General features: G+C 37.9%; 1 protein-coding gene across 1 annotated transcript; it reads right to left on the reverse strand.

Moving 5' to 3' along the window:
* Positions 1 to 1,942: 1,942 nt before the first annotated feature.
* slc6a6a (solute carrier family 6 member 6a) lies at positions 1,943 to 18,926 on the reverse strand. The gene is made up of 14 exons (XM_057356091.1): positions 18,743 to 18,926; positions 15,565 to 15,794; positions 15,331 to 15,465; positions 10,660 to 10,894; positions 10,455 to 10,587; positions 9,266 to 9,400; positions 9,062 to 9,165; positions 8,847 to 8,971; positions 8,594 to 8,706; positions 6,853 to 6,990; positions 6,662 to 6,764; positions 5,051 to 5,151; positions 4,804 to 4,974; positions 1,943 to 4,728 (listed from the first exon to the last, which is right to left on the reverse strand). The coding sequence occupies exons 2-14, from the start codon at positions 15,791 to 15,793 to the stop codon at positions 4,573 to 4,575; spliced, it is 1,878 nt and encodes a 625-aa protein (XP_057212074.1). The 5' UTR covers position 15,794; positions 18,743 to 18,926; the 3' UTR covers positions 1,943 to 4,572.
* Between the last annotated feature and the right edge of the window lie 3,806 nt (positions 18,927 to 22,732).

The following is a 22,732-nucleotide window of genomic DNA, read 5'->3' on the forward strand; positions in this document are numbered from 1 at the left end:
CTGGGGATTGAATCTGGGAGCTTTGTGTTGTTGAAAAAATTGGATTGGGGGTTCAATCTTCAGCTGGCTGGCAGAAGCTGCCACTGGCAGGTCACGTGACCCGGCACTCCTGCCACTGGCAGGTCACTCGACCCGCCACTTAACAGCTAAACTGAGCCAGAAGATGCACCGAATTTTACGCGTTCCCACAGCTCTTCTGTATAAATATTTTAATATTTTTTATTTTGCATTTGTTTTTATGGATGTCGTCTTGTCCATGAGAAACATGTTGTGTGGGGGTTTTGCGTTTTAAAGCGCTCAAAATACGGTGAGAACAACTGGCAGGTGGTAGTTGTCCTGTCAGCTAAACAGAGCCAGAAGATGCGCAGACTTTCACGCATTCTAAAAAAAATAAAAAAAAAAAAAAAAAAAAATAAAAATACAAAATAAAAAAAAATAAAAAAAAAATTAAAAAAAAAAAAAATAAAAAAAAAAAAAAAAAAATATTAAAAAAAAAAAAAAAAAAAAAAAAAAAAAAAAAAAAAGAAAAAAAAAAAAAAAAAAAAAAAAAAAAAAAAAAAAAAAGAAAGCGTGAAAGTCTGCGCATCTTCTGGCTCTGTTTAGCTGACAGGACAACTACCACCTGCCAGTTGTTCTCACCGTATTTTGAGCGCTTTAAAACGCAAAACCCCCACACAACATGTTTCTCATGGACAAGAAGACATCCATATAAACAAATTAAAAATATTAAAAATTTTATACATAAGAGCTGTGGGAACGCGTAAAAATCAATGCATCTTCTGGCTCTGTTTAGCTGTTAAGTGGCGGGTCGAGTGACCTGCCAGTGGCAGCTCCTGCCAGCCAGCTGAAGATTGAAGCCCTACTGAAAAATTGAGCTACAAGTACACCGACAACTTGCCTTTGAGCCAAACCTATAGTTTTATTTACACCGCAAAAGTGATAGAAATGAAAATTCTCATGTCATTCCAAACTTGTATGACTTACTTTCTTCCGCAGAACACAAAAGAAGATAATTTAAAGAATGTTTGTAACCAAACAACACTGAACTCCTTTGACTTACATTGTATGAACACAAAACCACTGAGGCATTTCTCAAAATATCTTCTTTTGTGTTCCACAGGTTTGGAATCACATAAGTGTAAATAACTGACAGATTTTTTATTTTTGAGTCATCAGTAATCTCTCGAATGAGGTGTTGTTAAAACTTGACGTGTAGTGTTATTCTCAACCCATTGTTATTCTATGTAATATGGTTTCAAAGCAACAACATAAACAAACATAACTGCGCATGCAGGCCTTTGTGGCCCGAACGCAACTTCCGGTACACATCTGCAAAGAATAGAGTCCCTGTCAATTATTTCTGATAACAAGCAAACGAAAGCAAAACACATTAGCTGACAAGTTAAAAGTCTAGCCAGTGTCATTTTGGGTTGCCAGAGCTCCAGTTAAAGTTAATACACAATAAAATTCAACAAAATATATATTTAATAAAATTATTATACAATGAAATATGAATATAAATAAACTATAAATGGTTATACAGTATTATTAGCACTAGTTAACATCGTGCCAGGTGCGTGCGTCCGATGCGTCTATATCTAGCTATTTGCTTTTATTATTTCAATGCTGTCCTTAAATTAAATCTCCTCTCTCCATATTTCATGATTTTTAGTTTTTGCCTAAAATCATAATTATTAGTCACTCTTTTTGTTTGTCACTGGGTTCTGCAAATACGTAACAACTATTTAAAGTGTTTATTTCCTTTTCCTGAAAAACAGTGTATTTGAACATCGTGATTTTGGAAGGATAGCAACCATTTGCTTGAATTATTTTATTACGTCTAATACATTTATGCAGTTTGAGATGTTTTAATCCAAAGTGACTTTGAACATTGCGACCAGTATAAGTTGATCACATACGCAATTCAAAACACAAACACACATTTACCATTTTCATTTTTTTTTTATTTCATATCTGAAAGATGCAACATGCATCTTGTATGATGTCTGTCACAAAACTACTTTGGTTTAACAAGATCGTTTAATCAAGTTTTCATATTACAGCAAAATAGGAATAAGCCATTTAGTTATGTCAAAGAAAAAACGTATATTAAACTTCCTGTTTCAATCTTGCCACATTTTCCATCTGAAATGATAATAAAATAATGGAAAAGCCACATGTTTACAAATATTGCACACTGAAAGGTGTATTTAGGCTCACACTAGTTCAAATATAAATTTCGGAATACATTCAGAAAAAATACTGCAAATCACGTCAGGTACAGTATAAAATGGTTAAATACAAAAAGGCAAGTTTTAGATAAATGAAATGCTAAACAGGAACGAACACTTGCTTAGTGAACATTATCTTAAAGAGAAGTGTGTGTGTAGTGGGGACGGGACAGACGGGTTAGCTTAATCTAGAAGGGGTCACAGGTCACATGATCAGACAGTGGGGTCAAAGGGCTGAAGGGTCAGGGTTGTATTTTTGGAGGGCAGGGTGGTCTGGGGTAAAGGACATGGGAGTATTATGAGGGGCAGTTCTAGCTGAAATATTTTAAGGCTCATTTAAAGAGACAGTCGCACGATTTGAGTTCGAGCCCGAGAGGGAATTGGCAGTGTCTCTGTGCATTGATATAAAGCCCAGGATTATTAATCCTGATGATTGTTACAGTTTTGAGCGGTTTGGCGATACTGGATCACGTGTTGTACAGAAGTATCCTAAAGTCTGAGACCACGTGAAGTCAAAATTCAAAAGAAAGAAAATGACACACAAAGAAGAACTATTTCTGCAGCGTTTCTGAGTCATCAGAAGTTTACTTTTAGCATACTGGTTTAAACTTAAAAATAAGAAAGTATACTTTCAGTCGGTTGTCTTATACTTACAGAAAAGTATATTTGGCCTATATTTGAGATATACTTTGTATACTTGGGTTGTAGTGGTGATTCCTCTTTTGATTGAACAGCCTATTTAATACCTTTTCACATAATTTTATATACTGTTCTATAAACGTACAAGTTGTAGTTTATGTAAGGATGTAGCTTAATAAACAGTGGTCGGAGGAATTTATTTCAAGCCTACTTCAAGTACAATTAAAGCTACAAAGACATGAACATAATAGTATACTTATAGTTTACTATTTATATTATTGTGCACTTTAAGGATGACGAGTCGTATACTAAACTAGTATTTTACTCAGAGCGAAATTCAAAGTGAACTTTCATAAACTAAAATATGTGCTCAAATAAAAGCTACAAGTATTGAACTGTCAGTATTTCACTGTATAAGTTCACTGTAGAATACTGTAGTATCAGTACAAAAATATAAAGCGTAACTAGTCGTGTACTCAAAGTTTACTACTTTTACACTTAAGTATACCTAAAAGTATACTTTTATAAACTAAGTGGGAAAGTTTTGTCAAGAAGTATTAAAACGGTACACTTCCAAGTGCACTACATTAATATTAGATTATTTAAACGTAAGGTTAAAATATACCTGAACTTATGTAGCCTATACGTAATAAAATGAACTTACGTATATAAGGCTTGTTTCTGTCGGGCCATTCTAAGACAATTTTAAGTTAACGCTTGCTATGTTGGTAATATAATTTGTAATGACAACAATTAGAAAGAAGGCAAAAAGCGTTTTCACGAGTGGTCTCAGACGTGCGTGCTCCAACATACAAACAGCCCTGTGTGATGTTAATAAAAAACAGCTCTTTGATGTCGTCTTACGCTTATAATACTGCTTCAAATGAGACGTATATTCAACGTGAACGCAGCTGCCTGCAGTATTACAACAACTTGTGGCAGTGATCACAACATTCAAGAAGAGACTTCAGGACAGAGCGTTACGTTTGTGTGTTTCATACAGTATGTGTTTGTGTGCGTGTATGCGTTTGTAAGTTGTGCAGAGCGTCCGCCCGAAGCGGAGGTACATTCGTTTTTCTTCAAGACAAAGAACGTTACGAACCCCATCTTACGAGACTTACTGCCACAACCACGGACAGACGTTATTATGTAGCTAAATGGTTCGTCTTACTGTAGAATTTTCCCCCAAAATGAAGCTTGAACTGTTTACGAACAACTCTCACACTTGAATAACGCTGTCTTCTAAACAGGCGAGACTACGGGGAACGATTTCGGCTGAGCGACACGGCCAAGTCTGAACGTGAGTGATGTTTGAGCGACAACCGGGACCAATGAGATTCAACTTGGGGCTAGGAAGACAAAGACAAAAGCAAATAGCAAAACGTCTCTTTAACATGGTAAAATAGCTTTTATAGTCGCTTTGCCGTGTCACCTCGCCTGGTTAGAACACTGAGGAACAGCGCACTACAGATTCAACAAAAACTAAACACACCGATTCATTCCGACATCAGCATTAATGCCGATACCAGCGATTACAGTAATAATGCATGGCAAAAAAAGATATATCGATTTAAGAACATTTCGTTACATAAAGCCCAACTCGGATTGTACTAGTACAGAGAGGGAGAAAAGAGGACAGAACCGGGATCTCCAACAGGAGAGGAGAAGGGAGGGAGAATTTGGGAATCTCTCTTAGAGAGCGTCACATTGTGGTTTCTACGACGGTGTGGGGGTTTTTGGTGAAGGCGTGGATGCCGTTGGGGTCCAGAGGATGAAGCAGCTCGCTGTTCTTCAGGCTGTACTCCTTGGGACGAGAACTTGCGCCCCCTTTCACTGGCGCCGCCACGGCTTTGATCCGCTAAACATAATGAAGATCATCGTAGTTATATAGTGTAAGAGTTGTCTTTTAAGAAATGCGATTGTTTCATCTCACCTCTATCAGTGAGCCGTCGGATTGGATGATTTTAATGACGACCATCATCGGGATGCAAATCATAGAAGCCAGCGCGAGAGCCCAACCCAATCCGATCGACCAATCGGGGTACTCGTACAGCTTGTTGTAGGTGAGCGGTTTGTACTTCACCAATGAAAAGACAAAACAACCCTAACAAAGAAAGACGAGCGATCACGAACCTGATGCGCAGGCTGATCATGTGATGCACACATCCAGACACGCTTACCACGCAAAGGACCGGCGTTATAACCATCCAGCTCCACTTCATCCAACCATTGGGTCTGTAACCAATCATATCCTCTATAGCATCGTAGAAATTATCAGCCCCTGCGAACAATCGTAAACCATACTGTAGTGACCCTGGTATAGTATAAAAACATAAAATACCAGTCATTTTATTGAATGTATGAAGTTATACGCAGAGATGTAGTTCATCACTTCGGACATCTATGGATATGCCTTCATCTGACGTGTCTGGAGTGGTCGAATGTGGCATGTATGTAAACATATACGATATGTTCTTAATATGACACTTCATCTGGTATTTTATCTAATGCCATGTTATTCCTTATGAAAATTATCTATGGTTTTACTACAAATAAAACCAAAAAAACATGGATGGTAAACCACAAATTAACAAGCGTCTTGCAATAGGTACCGTACTATAATTTTACCATGGTATTTGCAGTAAAACCAGAGTTATACGAATGGTAATCAAAACCTGCCAAAAAACATGGCTACTTTACCTTTACTACGGTAAAACATGGATACTTTACTCTTACCATGGTAAAACATGAATACTACACTTTTACTACGATAAAACGTGAATATGACACTTTTACTACGGTAAAATATAAATACTACACTTTGTCTATTGTAAAACATGAATATGACACCTTTACTACGGTAAACATGGATACTACACTCTTACTACGGTAAAACATGAATATGACACTTTTACTATGGTAAAATATGGATACTACACCTCTACTATGGTAAAACATGAATATGACACTTTTACTATGATAAAACATGAATACTACGCTTTTACTACAGTAATAAATTGATACTACACATTGAATACGGTAAAACATGGATACTACACTTTTACTACGGTAAAACATGAATACTACACTTTGTCTATTGTAAAACATGAATACTACGCTTTTACTACAGTAATAAATTGATACTACACATTGAATACAGTAAAACATGGATACTATACTTTTACTACGATAAAACGTGTCTATTTTACTTTTACTACGGTAAACCATGAATACTACACTTTTGCTATAGTAAAACATGGATCCTACATTTTTACTACAGTAAAACATGGATACTACACGTTGTACTATAATAAAAAACCAATGTTAATTTTCATAAGGCATTTATACATTTTTGGGATTGCAGAAGTGTTCAGACACTTGTAGGGTTTACTGTATGTATTAATTGTTAGCAACAGAACGGTTTGCAATTTACAGATCTTAAATCGCTGCACAGAAACATTTCCACAGAAGTCAGTGCAGAACATGTGAGAGAAAGTTTCATGTGGGACCACCCATGACTGCAAGAGTGACCTGAAATAATCCCACACGTCTGATGTGATTATATAAAACGAAATAAGATTATATCAGATTAATTCCAGACAAACACAGCTGAGAAAGATGAAGCTGCACATGAGCTCTGTATTTATACAGTAAACAAACCAAAGGATCTTATTCTGTAACGCATACAGTGTGTCTCCGTGTGTGTTTTGATTGATATTGCTTAAGATGATCCTGTCAGAGGTGGATTTAGCTGACTGCACATTATCAGAATCTTAAAAAGCAATGCTTACCGTAAACCCAGGCTACTGCAACACATTCAAAGAATGCAACCCAGAGAAGACAAACACCGCTGGCCGCGTAATAGTCGAACAGCTGAAAGACGTACATGCCACCCTGAGAGAAACACAGACGTTTAACGTTCAAATGCTGCACAGCGGCATAGAAACACGTTTTTGTCCTGTCGTCTCACTGCGACTCTTACTTTAGTGACCATGGTGAGTCCCAGCAGGTAACTGATGACGCAGATGACAGCGATGAAGATTTCTCTCCGGTATCCCTTCCTTAGGAGGGATGGGTACAGATCAACAAGAGAGGTGATCTGACCCTCCACTTCTACAAACTGATGGTAAAACGCACACGCACACACACACACGCACGCACGCACGCACGCACGCACGCACACACACACACACACACACACACACACACACATCACTTCATTTAGCAGAAGTACACATATTCAACACCTTGACAATCTGTATTATGATCTGATTCAAACACTTCATGTTCTGTCACCCATTTTGATATTTGGAGACATCCTTAAAGGGACAGTTCGTCCAAAAATAAAATATCTGTCATTTATTCATTCTCATGTCACTCAAAATCTGTGTGCGACTCTTTCTTTAGTGGAACACAAAATAAGATATTTTGAGAAATGTCTCAGTGGTTTCGTGTTCATACAATGGAAGTCAAAGGGGTTCAGTGTTGTTTGGTTGCCAACATTCTTCGAAATATCTTCTTTTGTGTTCTGCAGAAGAAACAAATTCATTCAGGTTTGAAAACACACGAGAGTGAATAAATGATGAGCGAATGTGATTCAGCGCACGTCGGCTTTTCAGTAAGTCATATGAGACTGGAATTACTTCAGCGTCTCGTGATGCGAGTGTGCGGGCGTGTTTGTGGGTGGAAGCCCTAAATATATCGCTATAATTCGTCGGCTTTGGCTCACGGCCGCCATGAGAGATGATGTTTCACATCAGGATTTGAGGATTGAGCGGTATGCTGTAGAGTTATGATCTGCTGGCTTAACTCTCTCAATGTTTGCCATCTTCCATTCCAACACCACACGCTCATATGTCACACCACCCAGAGGACTGATTTATTGCTCGCTCAATGCTCGGGACACTTTATAGAGTCCTCACTTTGTGTTTCTTTAGACATAAAAGTAGAATCAAATGAAGCAATGTTGCCATGTTTGTTATGCATTTATGGATGACAGGTGTGCAAACGGCAGTTTTTCGACAGTGTAGAAACGACCAGCACGGTCGAGTTACTATACACTGTTTTCAACCCATGGTTGGGTCAGATATGGACAAACCCAACGGTTGGGTTAAATTAACCTAGAAAATGTCAAGATTTGACTCAATCATGGGTTAAAGCAACCTAGCGTTTTTTAAATGCTTAGAGCCCCTTAGAGCATATAGTATAATAAACTACCCAGCTAACAATAAATGAATACATAAATATATATATAAAGCAAACATGGGATGTTTTGCTCACATTCATATTACGTTATGAAAACGTTAAACAATGTAAGAATAATGTTTTTATACCAAATTTTTTCAAATGTTTTAGGACATTTACCAACAACATAAAATGTTGATAAGAGGCTCTTTTAATGTTACCGAAAGAAAATGTTTAACTTTCAAAGAACTTTTGGAGAACGTTAACCAAAGTCAATTTTAATTCTTAACGTTTTTTTTCCCATTTGCATGAAATATCTTTGTACTTAATGTAATATATATTTTTATAATATTATAATGTATTCATTTAGCAGATGCTTATCATTATACATCATATATATTATACAATTTTATTTAATTTAGTTTCTTTTTGCATAAAAAATGACCCTATGTCTATTTACAACATCTGACGAGTCAAAGGTTACGCGTTGGGTGATGCGTCACTGACCAGAAGGTGCAATGACGTGTGTGTGATCTCACCTGACTGTCTAGGCCTAGCAGCAGAAGCATTATGAAGAACAGTATCGCCCAGACCGTTGGCAGTGGCATCATGGTAACGGCCTTCGGGTACGCGATGAAGGCCAGACCAGGACCTGAGAGACACACAAGTTACGGCATAACTTGCTAAAAAGGACTCAACACGAACACACTGTAACAAGCCACATGTGCAGACAGCCATGAGTGTAAATTCTGATTCTGACAACGATCTGTGACCTTTGACCCTGAGCATTACCTGACTCGGCAACATCCGCGATGGCCACGCCCTGCTCCTGTGCCATGAACCCCAGCACAGAGAAGATGGCAAAGCCCGACACGAAACTGGTACCACTGTTCAGGCATCCGAGCAGCAAGCAGTCTCTAACACACACACACACACACACACAAAATAAACTACAAAGATAACGCATACAGTAAAGCATAAATGTTATATAGTGAATTTACACAAACCTGTAGCAGTTATACTTGTACTTGTTGTAACTTCCCAGCGATGTCATAGCACCAAGACAAATGGCATAAGAGAAAAATATCTGTGTGCCGGCATCAATCCACACCTGCGCCGAACCACAGACAGTCATGTTTTCTTCAAACGTAAAATGCATCTTTTGTAAAAGAACAGAAAACTAGCCGCCAACAACATCTCTCTCTTGGTACCTCAGGGTCCTGTAGGCGGGTCAAGTCGGGATAAAGGTAGAACTTGATGCCCTCAGCAGCACCGGGCAGCGTCACGCCTCGCACCAACAGCACGATCAACATGAGGAAAGGAAACGTAGCTGTGAAATAAACCACCTGCGGCCAGAAGAAGGTTCGAGAACTCATATCAACACTACAGAGTTCAACTAAAATAACACTGGACCTTATTTATGAACATAAATCGTTGCAAGTGAATTCTGTGTAAATCGTTCATAAAGCCACCACGTCTTTCCAGTGCAACTTTCCAGTGACCTCTGGTTTTACTTCATTTAAAAAATCCCATAAGATGACTTACAATGATATAAAATAAGCAGAAAAACAACTAAAAAAAGAAAAAAATTCTTAGTTACACCATATGCTAAGAAAATACTATTTTTAATATTTATTAGAAAATATGTAGAATAATAAATTGTTAATACATAACAGTATCACAGTATATCGAGTACAGTGACACATTATTGTATTTCGAAAAATATAAGCACTTGGTTTCAATAATAAGGAAATGTATTACTTCATATTTTGCATGATATTTTTACAGTATATTCCCAGATTTTTGTGTTGGGTGTAACTAGTTATTAAGTAATTAGTTACTGTAATTAAATGACATTTCCTTTAAAAGTAAAGTAAAGGATTACTCTTATTTTTTCTAAATTTAATTACAGTTACTTCTGATGTACAAGTAATTCAACTAAATACTGTGTGTATTATGTGTGCGCAATAGTGGAATTGACATCGAAATTCAAAGTCTAACTTTAAAATGAATGCTTTAATGTATCATTCTCATATTTCTGTAATACTTTGGTCAGTTAATAATACCACTTTATGTAGTTTAAATGATTTATTTCAATGAATTAAAAGAGCCGTTTCATGTCTATCCTTGAATCACTTAACTAATCAAGGTCAATATAGGATACAGAAAGTAATTAGTAATAAGTAATTAAGTACTTTTTGGAGAGAGTCATTTGTAGAGTAATCTAATTACACTATTGAATATGTAATTAGTAATGAGTAATGAATTACTTTTTCAGAGTAACTTGCCCAACAATTCGATTATTTTATTTAAATTCATTGCTTCTTTTTTCTTCATATTCTTGTAGAAAAGAACTGCTTAAGAACCGCTACATAACATGTTTTTCGTTCTCTCTCTGACCTTGCCGGTGGATTTGACTCCTTTCCATATGCAAAAGAAGCAGATGATCCAAACGGCCAGCAGGCACAGCGCCAGGTCCCACTTGAGCCCGCCGACCTCGTCGATCCCTGAAGATATGCTCAGGACGTTCCGCCTACAGACAAGAGGGATGAGTACGGGTGCGCACACAGCCTCAGGTCACCGCGCCCACGCGCTTTATACTCACTCCCAGAATTCTTTGACCGGCGAGGTGAGGTTGGTGGCGCTGGCGGAGAGCCAGAGCGTTTTGTTCTTGCGGACGGTGTCCTCCACGCAGTTCGCCGTGTTCCAGCTGTGCCGGCAGCGAGCCCATGGCAGCTCGTGTTGGAAACACTGCAGCAGGTAATACAGACCCCACGCCAAGATCACGATGTAGTAGATGTTCAGAAGAGACACGATCACTACTGAGGCGTAGCCGATTCCTGCCACGCACACATGAGATTGTCAACAACTGGTCATTATAAAGTAACCCTTAGTAAAAAGAAGTTTATTCCAGTGTGCTGTTAGTATACTTCTTTTCAACTAAAGTAAGAATGTATACTTTCAGTCTACTTTTTAGTTTTTAAACACTTCGGAAATATACTATTTTTGAGTATACCCGAGTTATACTGACAGAAAAAGCTAAGTATATTTTGACTTATTCTCAATCTTTTGATGGATATTGAAAGTATACTTGGTTTGTAGTTGTTTACTCTTTTAAACGAGTAGCCTATTCAATTTTTTTACATTGTTTTTCATATTGTCTTATAAACTTACTTGTTCAAGTTTATATAATAATAAGTCAGCTTTGGAGTGGACTAGCTTAGAGTCAATAAAACTTGCATGGAATTGATCCTGATCTTCTTTGTAAGTTACTTCCGACCTACTTCAAGTACACTTAAAAGTACATATTTCAGATATAAAAAATGACTACCTGAACAGGAATATACAGTAGTATTATAAATAAAGTGAAAAATATTATCTAAATAGTTAACTATAAGTAGGATGTTAAGTGTTTAAGTGTAAAAACTAGTAGTTTACTGACTAAGTGTACTTCAAAGTGTACTTTCCTAAACTAAAAAAATGTGCTAGTTAACTATCAGTCTATCTAAGTTCACTTGTAATATAGTTGCAGTACAAATCGTTTTTTAGTATTTATAGTATTGCGTACTCATAGCTTACTGTCACATAAAACATGCTTAGACATATTCTTTTATCAAATAAAAAGTAGTATTGAAATAGTACACTTACAAGTGTATTACAAGTACACTGATTGATATTCGCAGACTATTGATAGTATTACTAAATCAAGTACAGTATACCTAAAACCCACTTGAACTTTACTTAAGTATACTTAATAAAATGAACTTGTAGTATGCTTATTTGTTGTAAGGGTAGTCACATGAACAGAGATCAAACCCTCCATTCTGCTAAACTATCGGTTTCATCATGTAAACAAGAAAATCTTGAACTAGATAAAGGTGAACTACCAACTGTGACCACCAATGTTAAAGTGTCTAACAACTGAATAACTGAATAACTCTAGCCAGCACTTGTTAGTAAGCACTCTGTGGTGTTGTACTGGCACAAACTGTCCCTATGGAGCAAACACACTTCACGCACAATGCTTCATCAACCTTTAACCTAATAACAATATGCTTCTTTAACCATAACCAAAACATTTAACCTGCTCAGATTTGTCAAGTCTTGTCAATAATACTGAAGATCTCAATATGAACTCAAACATGTCTCATCAAATTGACCCAAATCCAGATTATTTGACCTCTACAATCCACATTCATTTTACACCTCCTTCACGTGTTTCAACAATTACCGTCTCATTTGTGTCTGTTTTGATCTTTTATAAGGAATTTTAGGAGGAACATCTGAGACTGAGAAGTTGAACTCAAAACTGAGATAATTCCATTTCCAAAGGAGAATAAAAAAACAGGTAAAATGACCTTAAATCTACTCTAGGTTGCTTCGGATAAAAGTGTCTGTCAAAGGCAGAAACACAAAAGTTGTAATGCAACAGAATATCGTGTTTTTTCTTTAAAGTGCGATAACTTTGATTAAATCAGATGCTAATGTATCTATACTTAAATTGTAGTATATTTTTTAGAGCAACTGTGCATTTAAGCTACGGTTTACATTGTCTGTATTTCATATTATTTATACATCTTGTTATGAAATGTTCTGTTAATCAAAACATTTTCAATAAAAACAAGAAAATGTCAAAAGTAAAAAGGTTTCTTGCCGTTTCTGTTGTTTTAGATACCACGGACACGAGAACATGTAACACAGTCTCAAGGGATTTTGTGACGTTTTCACAAATTGTATTCTATTAATTCGTGTCCGTGGACAGGAATTTCCCCCTTTCTTCGTGTCAATCAGCACGACTTTCAATCCTACGTATTTCAACATGCGGTATCTTTTATATGTATTATTATATATCAACGCAATCTGATGGGAATTCATACCTATTTTTTGTACAAGGTGTCTCATTCGTGTAAATTCCTATTTCCTGATTTCATTCGTATGTTTTGTAATGATTTGACTTTGCCCCTGTGACGTTAGGTTTAGGGGCGGGGTTAGGGTAGCCATTTATCGTTGTTTTGCCACCTCGTGAAACTCACGTTTTTAGCAAAATTAGCCTTCGCGGCTGTGATTTTAAGGTTTGGGGTGAGGTAAGGTGTTGGTTAGCCACATCCTAAAATATCGACAACTTTTTTTGATATCAGGTTATAAATATATAATTGTACATACACACGCGGCCCGTGTATTAAAAGTCATGCCGAGTGTCCATGAACACGAATCAATAGATTCCAAATTTCGTGCCTATGCCACGAACTGCCGTGAGACATGGGTTGGCACATGTCAACAGATATTTTACAGTCTGTGAGAGCAGGTGACTGGTGTTGTTTTCTGTGAGTCAAACACAAATGAAGCTTCACCTGTTGACTTCAACACCTCTTCATGTTATCTTTTTTGTGTGGTTTTTTTTAGGGGGAGGCCACACGAAAGGCTGGACGCCAGTTTCATGCTATAATTAATACAATATGCCACTAGCTCACCATGTGGAGCCAGGAGCTCACGACAGCTGACAGCAGAATTCAAAACGTGTGTGTGTGTGTGAGAGAGAGAGAGAGAGAGGTGGGTGCCTGGGGTGATGAGGCCTGGCCCTGCGTGTGTGTGTGTGTGTGTGTGTGTGTGTGTCATTATTTGTTCTCATAACTGTCTTTCTCTCATGGAACACAACAGGTGAATTATTTAGGAATATCATGACCACTCTTTTCCACATCATTAAAGTGAGACTGGCCAGTTTAAAGCAACAGGACAGAAAAGCTCCAATAAAGTAGGAATCACCAAACTAATATCTCGCCGCTTTTACATCACAATTCAGGCTAATGAATCATATCAGATTTCGTTTTTATTCGCGATATCCGATCCAGCCATTTTAGACAGTATCAGATCGATTCTAGTACTTAATGTTGAATCGGCGCATGCCTATTTAAAGGGATATTTCACCCCAAAATTGAAATTATTTCGTCATTTTTTCACTCTTGTGCCATTGCAAACCTGTACGAGTTTCTTTCTTCTGCAGAACACAGTTGAATATATTTTGAAGAATGTTGGTGACCAAACAACACCGTAACCCCATTGACTTCAATTGTATGGACACAAAACCACTTGTTTCTCCAAAATATCTTCTCCCACAAAAAGCACCTTAAACAGGTTTTTAATGACATGAGGGTGATAAACATGACAGACTTTTGTTTTGGGGTGCACTATCCCTTTAAGAGAGGGATGATATCAGATTAGTATTGACTTTGGCAGAAACTATCAAGATCAGCTATCGGACATAAAAATGTGTTATCATGCCATCCCTACAATACAGTATCATGAAAGCTGTACTACAATTCTTCTCTCCGGTGGCCTAATTCATCCTCTGCTTGTAGATGTGTGAGAATAGTCAGCTGTTATAAAGTCTCCCAACAAAACCATTGGATTAAAGGGGCTCACGATTCCAAAAGATATCGTTCATCTGCGCCATGCACGCTAAATATAACCCGGCCGTGACAGCAGGGCACAGAATGAATATTAAGAGCGTAGTCAATGAGACACGTCCGTCTGCCTCCATTTGAGCTCCCGAGCTGACTTTCTCCGAGCAGGAGATCCAATCTAAACCATCTCGGTCACCTCTCACGGCTGTTGCCATGGCGATCAAAATACATGTCCAAATGTGGAGCGCAGATGAGAGCCAGAGTTGGGTGTTAGTCAGAGCGTGATTGTGCTCGGCAGAAGTGCTGCGCAAACAAATGATGGAGAATTAAAGCGTGTGCGCTCGTACCAATGACCCGTATCCTTCCCAGCGCAGGTGGAAAAGAACGGGCGGCCCGGTTCGCAACGGGACACAAAGACGCGTTTTAAAAGAACACAGCATCTTGTAGGGTTGCCTAGCAACCGCAGCGGATGCTGAAAACAGGTCACAGTGAAGATGTGTGTGAGGAGATGCCTCGTCAGCCAATTGGGCTCATCCGTTGCATTTGTGATGTCGCAAAAAAAGCATTATGTCAGAATGGACTAATGGAGGAAGATGCATTACGGCTGCAGAAAGCACATAACACAGAGATATTATAAGAGACTCGATCACTCGTTTGATTTTTGGGGTTGATTCTACATATATATTAAACACATCACAGTAACGGCTGTGCTGATTGGTCGATGCTGCCATGAGCCCCCGCAGGAGGGGAATAAAATAGGATCACAGTGAAACGGACAATGATTTATGCAGATTCAAAGAACCTTCAGACAGACGAGCCGTTAAATCAAAGCCAGCCTGCCTGACTCTCTCTTTTGATTCATCTATTTGTCTCACCCGTGAAAATGGGACACAGTTTCCCCCAGCAGGTGATTCCCCCTTCAGAAGTGAACTGACCAAGCGCCACCTCCAGAAAAAAGACGGGCAGACCTCCACCGAACAGAAATATGAAGTAGGGGATGAGAAATGCACCTGGAAAGACCAACAATGGGCGAGCGTACAAGCACAAAAACATTAGTACGTTAAAGGAATGGTAACACACAACATACTTCAACGCAAACACACACTGACCTCCGCCGTTCTTGTAGCAGAGGTACGGGAAACGCCAAACGTTGCCTAAACCCACGAAACCTCCGGCCACGGAGAGCACAAAATCCATTTTGCTGGCCCATTTCTCCCGCTGTGGTGGTTTGCCCTCCGCCTCGTCTTCCGGACGTGTGCCGGGACTCTTACCGGGAGACGGCTTCAACGTGTCTTTATGGAAATCTTTAAGACACTGCAACTTTTCCTTCTGTGCCATCCTGAGAATGAAACAGAACGACGTGTCACTGACCTGGAAACGAGCAGTCGAAAGAGCAGAACAACATTCATGCGTGAAAGTTTTACCTTTGAGATTTCTTATCACGCGGTGGTATAATATAAAACACAGAGCACAAAGAATATCTGCAAATCTCACCAGAAAAATGGTCACACAAGCGCAGCAAAAACATCCTTAAAGGGATAGTTCACCCCCAAAAAATATCTGTCATTCTTTACTGTTGTCATTTCAAATCTGTATTCAAATCTTCCGCAGATCACAAAAGAAGATATTTTGAAGAATGATTCCATTCACTTGCGTTGGTTTTGTGAATGGGGTCCAGTTAACAACATTCTTCAAAATATCTTCTTTTGTGTTCGGCGGAAGAAAGAAATGTCAACAGGGTGATTAAATGATGACAGCATTATCGATTTTGGGTGAACTGTCACTTTAAGAATCAAGCAAATAACACAATATCCCTAAAGTTTCCATAACATTTTTATGCCCAGATAAAAAAAATTATAAAGCTTTTCTTCTTGGTTGTCCAGGTGCTTTGTTGAGTTCTCTGTTGTTTCATTCAAGTATAAACTTAGTATGTTTCTTTTAAAATTGATTAGAAGAAATATAAACAGAAACAAATGAACTCTTGAATCTCTTCAAGAACTGGAAGCATATGTGAAATTTCTGGCTTTTTTGTTTTCTTAAGCAAAAGCGTCCACTTTCTTTCCATTTACTTATTTGATGATGATCCATGAGAAATAATTCAGATATTAAACAGATCTCATGTGTGATTTTCATTCTTAATATGGCTCAAAATTGGGATTTTTTATATTATATTTATTACGAAAATACATTCCAGAAGATATGTAAATGATCAGCTCTTGAAATAAGATTCAGACCATGCGAGAAACTGAGAAGCTTGTTCTTCACCTGCCGTCTGACATCGTGTTTGAATCCAACACTCACATCTTCAACACTTAAGCTGATAATCTACCTCACGCGCCCTAGTTTTTTTAACAGTCACTGGTCTTATTATTGTCCTTTTCGATTTCTTATCTCATTTCAGTCCTCTGATAATGTCTGGACGCATCCTAGTTGTATTTACAAGATAAACCCTGTCCGGTAAACACATAAATCACATCCGCGTGACGTAGCCTAGCCTCTTGTTTTTACGACATTAGATTCCAACAAGCCATGCAACGAGTAATGTGTCATATAACAATAACTAACTAATAATAGTAATAACTATTAATAGATAACTATATAGATAATAATAACTAACTGAAAGATTGCTAGAAAACGTGATTCACACCAGTTTAAACGTCCTTGTCCCGAAATGTTGCGGTGATCGTTCTGTAGGGTCACAGCTCAGTTTATCTCATCCACCATCATTCTGAGCCGTTTAAATGAGCCAAGACCTCTCGATAGCCTTGATATACAGTAGATAAATACTGATAGCTCACTATAAACAAAAGCGCTGGAAACGCTTGTTTAATCAACCAATGTGGAAAGCAAATGAGCCGTGACAAAGTATCAGAAGGTCACAACAGGAGACAGCTGCAGTTAACCTTGTCTGGATGTTCAGCTGTGAGATGTTTTCAAGGCAATCGAGGTGATAGGTTATACTACCAACTGTACCGTTGGAAGCGCAATTTGGAGTGTATTTAAGTCCACAAATGCACACGATGGAAGGGAATAGTTAGAAGCAGTGTTGCTTTATCGTCCTTCTATGCCCGAAGGCCAACAAAATATGACAAATAATATTTATGCAATTGAGATTTTATAAAGAAAGCAGCAACATGAGATCTATACTGGAAGGTAACAGCTAATCTTTGTTGTCTCTACAATCCAAAACCGGTTCAGATTACTGTATTTTAAAGCAACGGATTGGTAATAATACAAACTCAAAAAGTTCTGTCTTTTATTTTGTGCCTTGCCACACTATGATAAAGAACAACTTGTCTTGTATCAGAGATTTGTAATGTTTGTTTCTGCAAGGTCATCGAAGGGCACGTGTTAAAAACCAAATCTGCCTGCTATCAAAAATTAGACCTGATTATACAAATAACCCCATGCAAGGCGCGCCGCAAGGTGCCCTAATTCTCCACGCGCGCTCCTAATGAAATGACATTTTTATACGCGTTTCATATTGTGAACCCACTGAACCCATTGTCCGGAATAAAATAACGACATGCTCAGGTTTTCATGATGTTGCAAGTTTGCGTAATACACACATCCATTGCACATGGCACAATCAAAGGCTGCGCGGTCGGACACGCCCCAAACCACCCATTTAATTTCCCAACCTGTTTTATCTCTAATGCACATCCATCAGGCCTATGTGCATTAGCTCACTGCGCACAACGAGAAGTTCAAACCTGTGTCCCATTAACCTACATTGTGTCTTTTAGTGTGATGCACTTACATGACAGGTCTGAGACTACACTATCTCCAATGGTGTCAGTGTGAACATGCAGGATGATTTCACATGAACCTATATTCTGGTCATCTGGCTATGATGCGCTGGTGGTCCTCGTGTGACTGTCAACAAGCGTTTTATTGAGATGCTCAAGACCGGCGCAGTGTTAACCAACGTTTAAATCATCTTTCATTACAGAGCGACTAAAACAAACCCATTGCATTTCATATTTAATGACACTGAGCGTGCAAAATCCGGCGAGAGCACTTCAAAGAATGGAAAAGAGCGCTTAAAAGCGCGCACAAAAAAACGAATATTTGTGCGCAACATATTAAGACAGATACCAGGAAATTAATGCAATAAAACATCACAATTCCAAAAACTACTGAATGGCAAAATATTTGAACATATTTGAAAGTCTTGATAGTTCATAAAGGAGACACAGTATATTCCACAGACGAGTTTATACAACGAGATGCGCTTAAAGATGCAGACCAGACTTCAGTGGCTGAGGGCTTGAAGGTATCACTCACCTGCCAGTGCAATTTATTCTTGAAGTCCCTCTGATATTCTTTTGTCTTCTGGTGAGATTACAAGGCAAGGAAAATATTCTTATCGCCCTCTCCCCCAGACTTGTGTCTTATATGGGGAGCGCATGTAATAAGGGAGACAGTGGAAAAACACCAGGCTCGTACAACAGGAGCGCGTTTCTTAAAGAGACACGCACGCGCTCGCGTCGCGCTCGTCGCCTCCATTGGTTCGCGATTTCTGTGACTCGCTAAAGGAAATCAACATCTCTACAAGTCGCACGGGTGCCCGAAAGACCTCATTCTAGATTGAGTCCCATTTAAAACACAGGACATACAATGTTTAATTAGAAATGCACGTGCTGTAAATACATGATTGTTGTAAAATGAACATTTTACTAAATAATTATTTTTTTGATCCATCAGACCCGGTTAATACAGAGCAACATTCAACTTTTCGTCCTTATCTTATTTTTGATTTGTGCATGTCAGGACGGAGACATGCCTGCGTCACTGTCCTGGAAAGCAAAGGAAAATGAATGCATGACATGCCATCGTAAAACCCTCAGTGACTGACGCAGAATCAAATATTTCTGAGGTGGTTTTGAAGCTTCAGTCCAGTGTTGAGGTGTTGACTGCTTAAAAAATTCTCCACCGAGGTCATATGAAGGGGGTCAGTGGCCTTATTAGGGGATAATCTGCCCAGACTCAAAACTTTGGGATCAGCTCGAGAAACAGAAAGAGAGGGTGGGGATAGCATTTTGCCAAAGTCTGATTGTATGGTAACAGAACCCCCCCCAAACAAATGTGTCTGCCAATCAAAGCCAAAGGATCTTGATGGTATTTCTTTAGAAGAGCTTAAATTTTAAGCAATGCATTTACCAATCACGTTTTCTTATCTATATAATGACATAAATGAGCTCCAAGGTCATATGACCACCAATCCACGAAGGTCTGTTTTTGTATCAGAGCTCTTTTATATATAAGAACCGAACATGCAAAAATGACTCTTTTGGTTTTAGTTTCATTTCTTTCTGTTAACAGACACAGCTTGCTCTAATTATATGTATAATGAAGATTTTGATCCTTGATATTCTAGTTTTGTTCTGACATACAGTAGGCACATGTAAGTTTGTAGACAGATGGCTGGTCCATCCACACTGTGCTTCTCACCAGGACATTAGTCAAAGGGTGAGCGCTGCCTCTCTTTCAGCCTCTCGTGGGTTCTGTTTTATTATTTGACACATACATCCACAAAACCGTACTGTACACATACATGCTGTGATGTCATCTGCACGGTTTAGGTTAGTTCAATGCTGTAATAATATATAATTTAGAGTGACAACAATTCATTAGAATGAATGTTTTACGTTCTTTGTGCATCTACACTGTAAAAAATCCAACTTGCAAAATGTTCTCCCTACAAAGATAAATAAGTAACTTGAACATAGCTTTTTTAGGAGTCAAATGATTGTTTTGCATATACTGGACAAAATTAGCCTAAACACGTTTCTAACAAAGATTATTTTGTTGACTGGACTTAGATTCTCAAGTTGTTGGCCAAAATGCGTCAGAAAGTTTGCCCAACTTACAAAACAGTGTATTCTGAACAAGCAATTTGCAAGAGTTTGAAAGCTCCCAAGATGCATTGCAACATGTTGTTTCTTATTTGTTTTTCTTTTATCGTTGTTACTGTTAGTTATCTGTCGAGTTTAGAGTTCTTTTAATGAATGATGGTTTTTGATTGTGTGTTCAATGTTGAGGTGTAAGTGCATGACACAACAGCAAAGCCGGTATATAAACACTCAACACAAACTGTTTAAACAGTTATCTGATCAAAGTTTGGGTCTGTTTGAGGCAGAAAACATTTACAATTGTAGTAAAAGACAAATACATTTGATTATTTTTAAATAACCAATCTATATTCTCTATTTATGTTCAGCCAACAAAAAACTATTTTGTCCTGTTATTTGTTAGACAAAATATTTTGAGTTGTGTGGACTTCAGACCACATTTCTTAAGACAACTCATAAATATTATTTTGTTTTGTCAACTTTTTTTTACAGTGTAAGACATCTTATTTTGTTATCTTTTTGCTTGGACAATCTCTTTCAATTGAAATCAGAACGTCCCTTTTGTGAAGTATTAGCACCAGGTCAAGTCAGCAAGAATGCCCATGCAGCGCAAGTATTTAAAAACTTTTTTTTTGGAAAGGTTAAGCATGTCTGTATACTGTGTTGCCAGGTTTCCTCGCAGGTCTCTGGAGCGACCAACGCAATCTCACGGGAGGAGATTAAAGAGCTAGCCTAATGGAATGGGTTGTTTTCAATCCTTGCCAAAATAATAACTGTAAATCAGCTCAGCTCTGGAGCGCTGAGCCATGTGTGTTGTGTAACGTTAAAGTTCAGTGTGATCCCTGTTCTCTTGTGTGTATTTATGTGTGTGAGGTTAATAAATGGTTGTTTTCGCTTCATTTGGCAGATGTGTGAAGGTGGTATGGTGGAGTCATGTGATGTCATAGATAAGCCTCTTTTATTCTCACACTCTTACAAATCGTGTTTTGGACTCTTGGGAATACTGAAAGAGTTCGTTCACACACATATGCACACAAACAATAAAGTGACGCGCTGAATTAAAATGTTAAAAACATACAGGACAACTTGAATCAAATTTCTGCAGGAAATACATTCTTGTAAATGCACTTTTAGAGAGACTGAAAAGATACATCGAGCAGTTTTGGAACTAGCAAACTGATGTTAGTTTTATGGCCTACATTAATTCAGGGTTTATGGGTTGTTTTGTATTTGGTCGGTATTAAGGTATTTTTCATATTTGCCCTGGCTGCATGTGACTGTTGTCTGCAGTTTTTGATAAGCTTAATATGAAAACGTCATTACTGGGCTGTGAAAGATTTTAGATACTAATACTAAACACTGGACATCTTCTGGTTAAGAGATACTACAGGAAAAGTAAAAGAGTTACCAGACTTTTTTTGCTTTGTTTGTGGCAACGACAACAAAATAATTAGTCTATGCACTACAGAGAGAACTGAAGAGTTAATTTGCAAAAACTCCATTTTAAAATCATGTTTTTTATTGTGCATTCCAAGTAACATCAATCAAACTGCAGTTGGGTTGCTTGGATTAAGTAATAGTAACTAACAAATAGAGCTACCTAACACAATAAAAACATTTCTACATGTTTAAAAATGTTATCCGTTATCTGTTTGTGCACATAAACTCTTCATATCCACCAACACATCCAGATGAAGTATAGAAGATCAGAAAAACAGGTCTTATTCCCAACAAACCTTAGACCCTTTAGAGAACATTTACCATGGCAACTGTAAAATTACATGTATTTCAGTCATTGTTATTACAACAAAACCTGGTAATAGTCATCACTGTCTTATTAAAAAACCAAAAAAAAACTCATTTTTAAGATGACCCCATTTTATCATCATTTAGTTTTTTTCTTTAAATATACTGTAACCAGCCTGGTGTTATTAAACAATCAAGTAGCCAAGTCCAGCTGATAAAAAAACGAATTTGAGATGGCTGGATTAACCAACTAAGAATCATTGATCAAAAAAGATTAATCTAATCAAATGACTGTAAACTCACAAACTCTTTCCCCGGGAGATCCTTTCACAAACACCAGACGAGATATATTGTGATATAAAATATTCAGCATCAGACGGAGCATGAATAAATAATAGCGCATTTAACAATGCTCAACAATAATGGTTAATAGCGGTGCTATATATATGTGAATTTAAAAAAAGTTGAATTTAACAAGCTTTTTCATCCTCATCGAGCTTCTCTAAATCTCTTCAAAATAGTGAATTCTAACGATGTGATATTTCTCTTAACAAAAAAAAAAAACTCTCCACAGGAGATGACATCGTGTGATGGTGGGCGATGCTGATGCTGAGAGGTTTGTGGGTGTACTGTACGTTGGTAAGATAACTGCTCAACTATGACCTTGTTAGCATCC

The sequence above is a fragment of the Triplophysa rosa genome, linkage group LG17 (genome assembly GCF_024868665.1).
Source record: "Triplophysa rosa linkage group LG17, Trosa_1v2, whole genome shotgun sequence".
Lineage (NCBI taxonomy): Eukaryota > Metazoa > Chordata > Actinopteri > Cypriniformes > Nemacheilidae > Triplophysa > Triplophysa rosa.

Coding starts and splice junctions, on each gene's coding strand:
- slc6a6a (XM_057356091.1), bottom strand. CDS start 15,793: ATGGCACAGAAGGAAAAGTTGCAGTGTCTTAAAGATTTCCATAAAGAC. Junction 4,975..5,050: donor TAACGCCGGTCCTTTGCGTG/GTAAGCGTGTCT, acceptor TTTCTTTGTTAG/GGTTGTTTTGTCTTTTCATT. Junction 4,729..4,803: donor CCGACGGCTCACTGATAGAG/GTGAGATGAAAC, acceptor CATTATGTTTAG/CGGATCAAAGCCGTGGCGGC.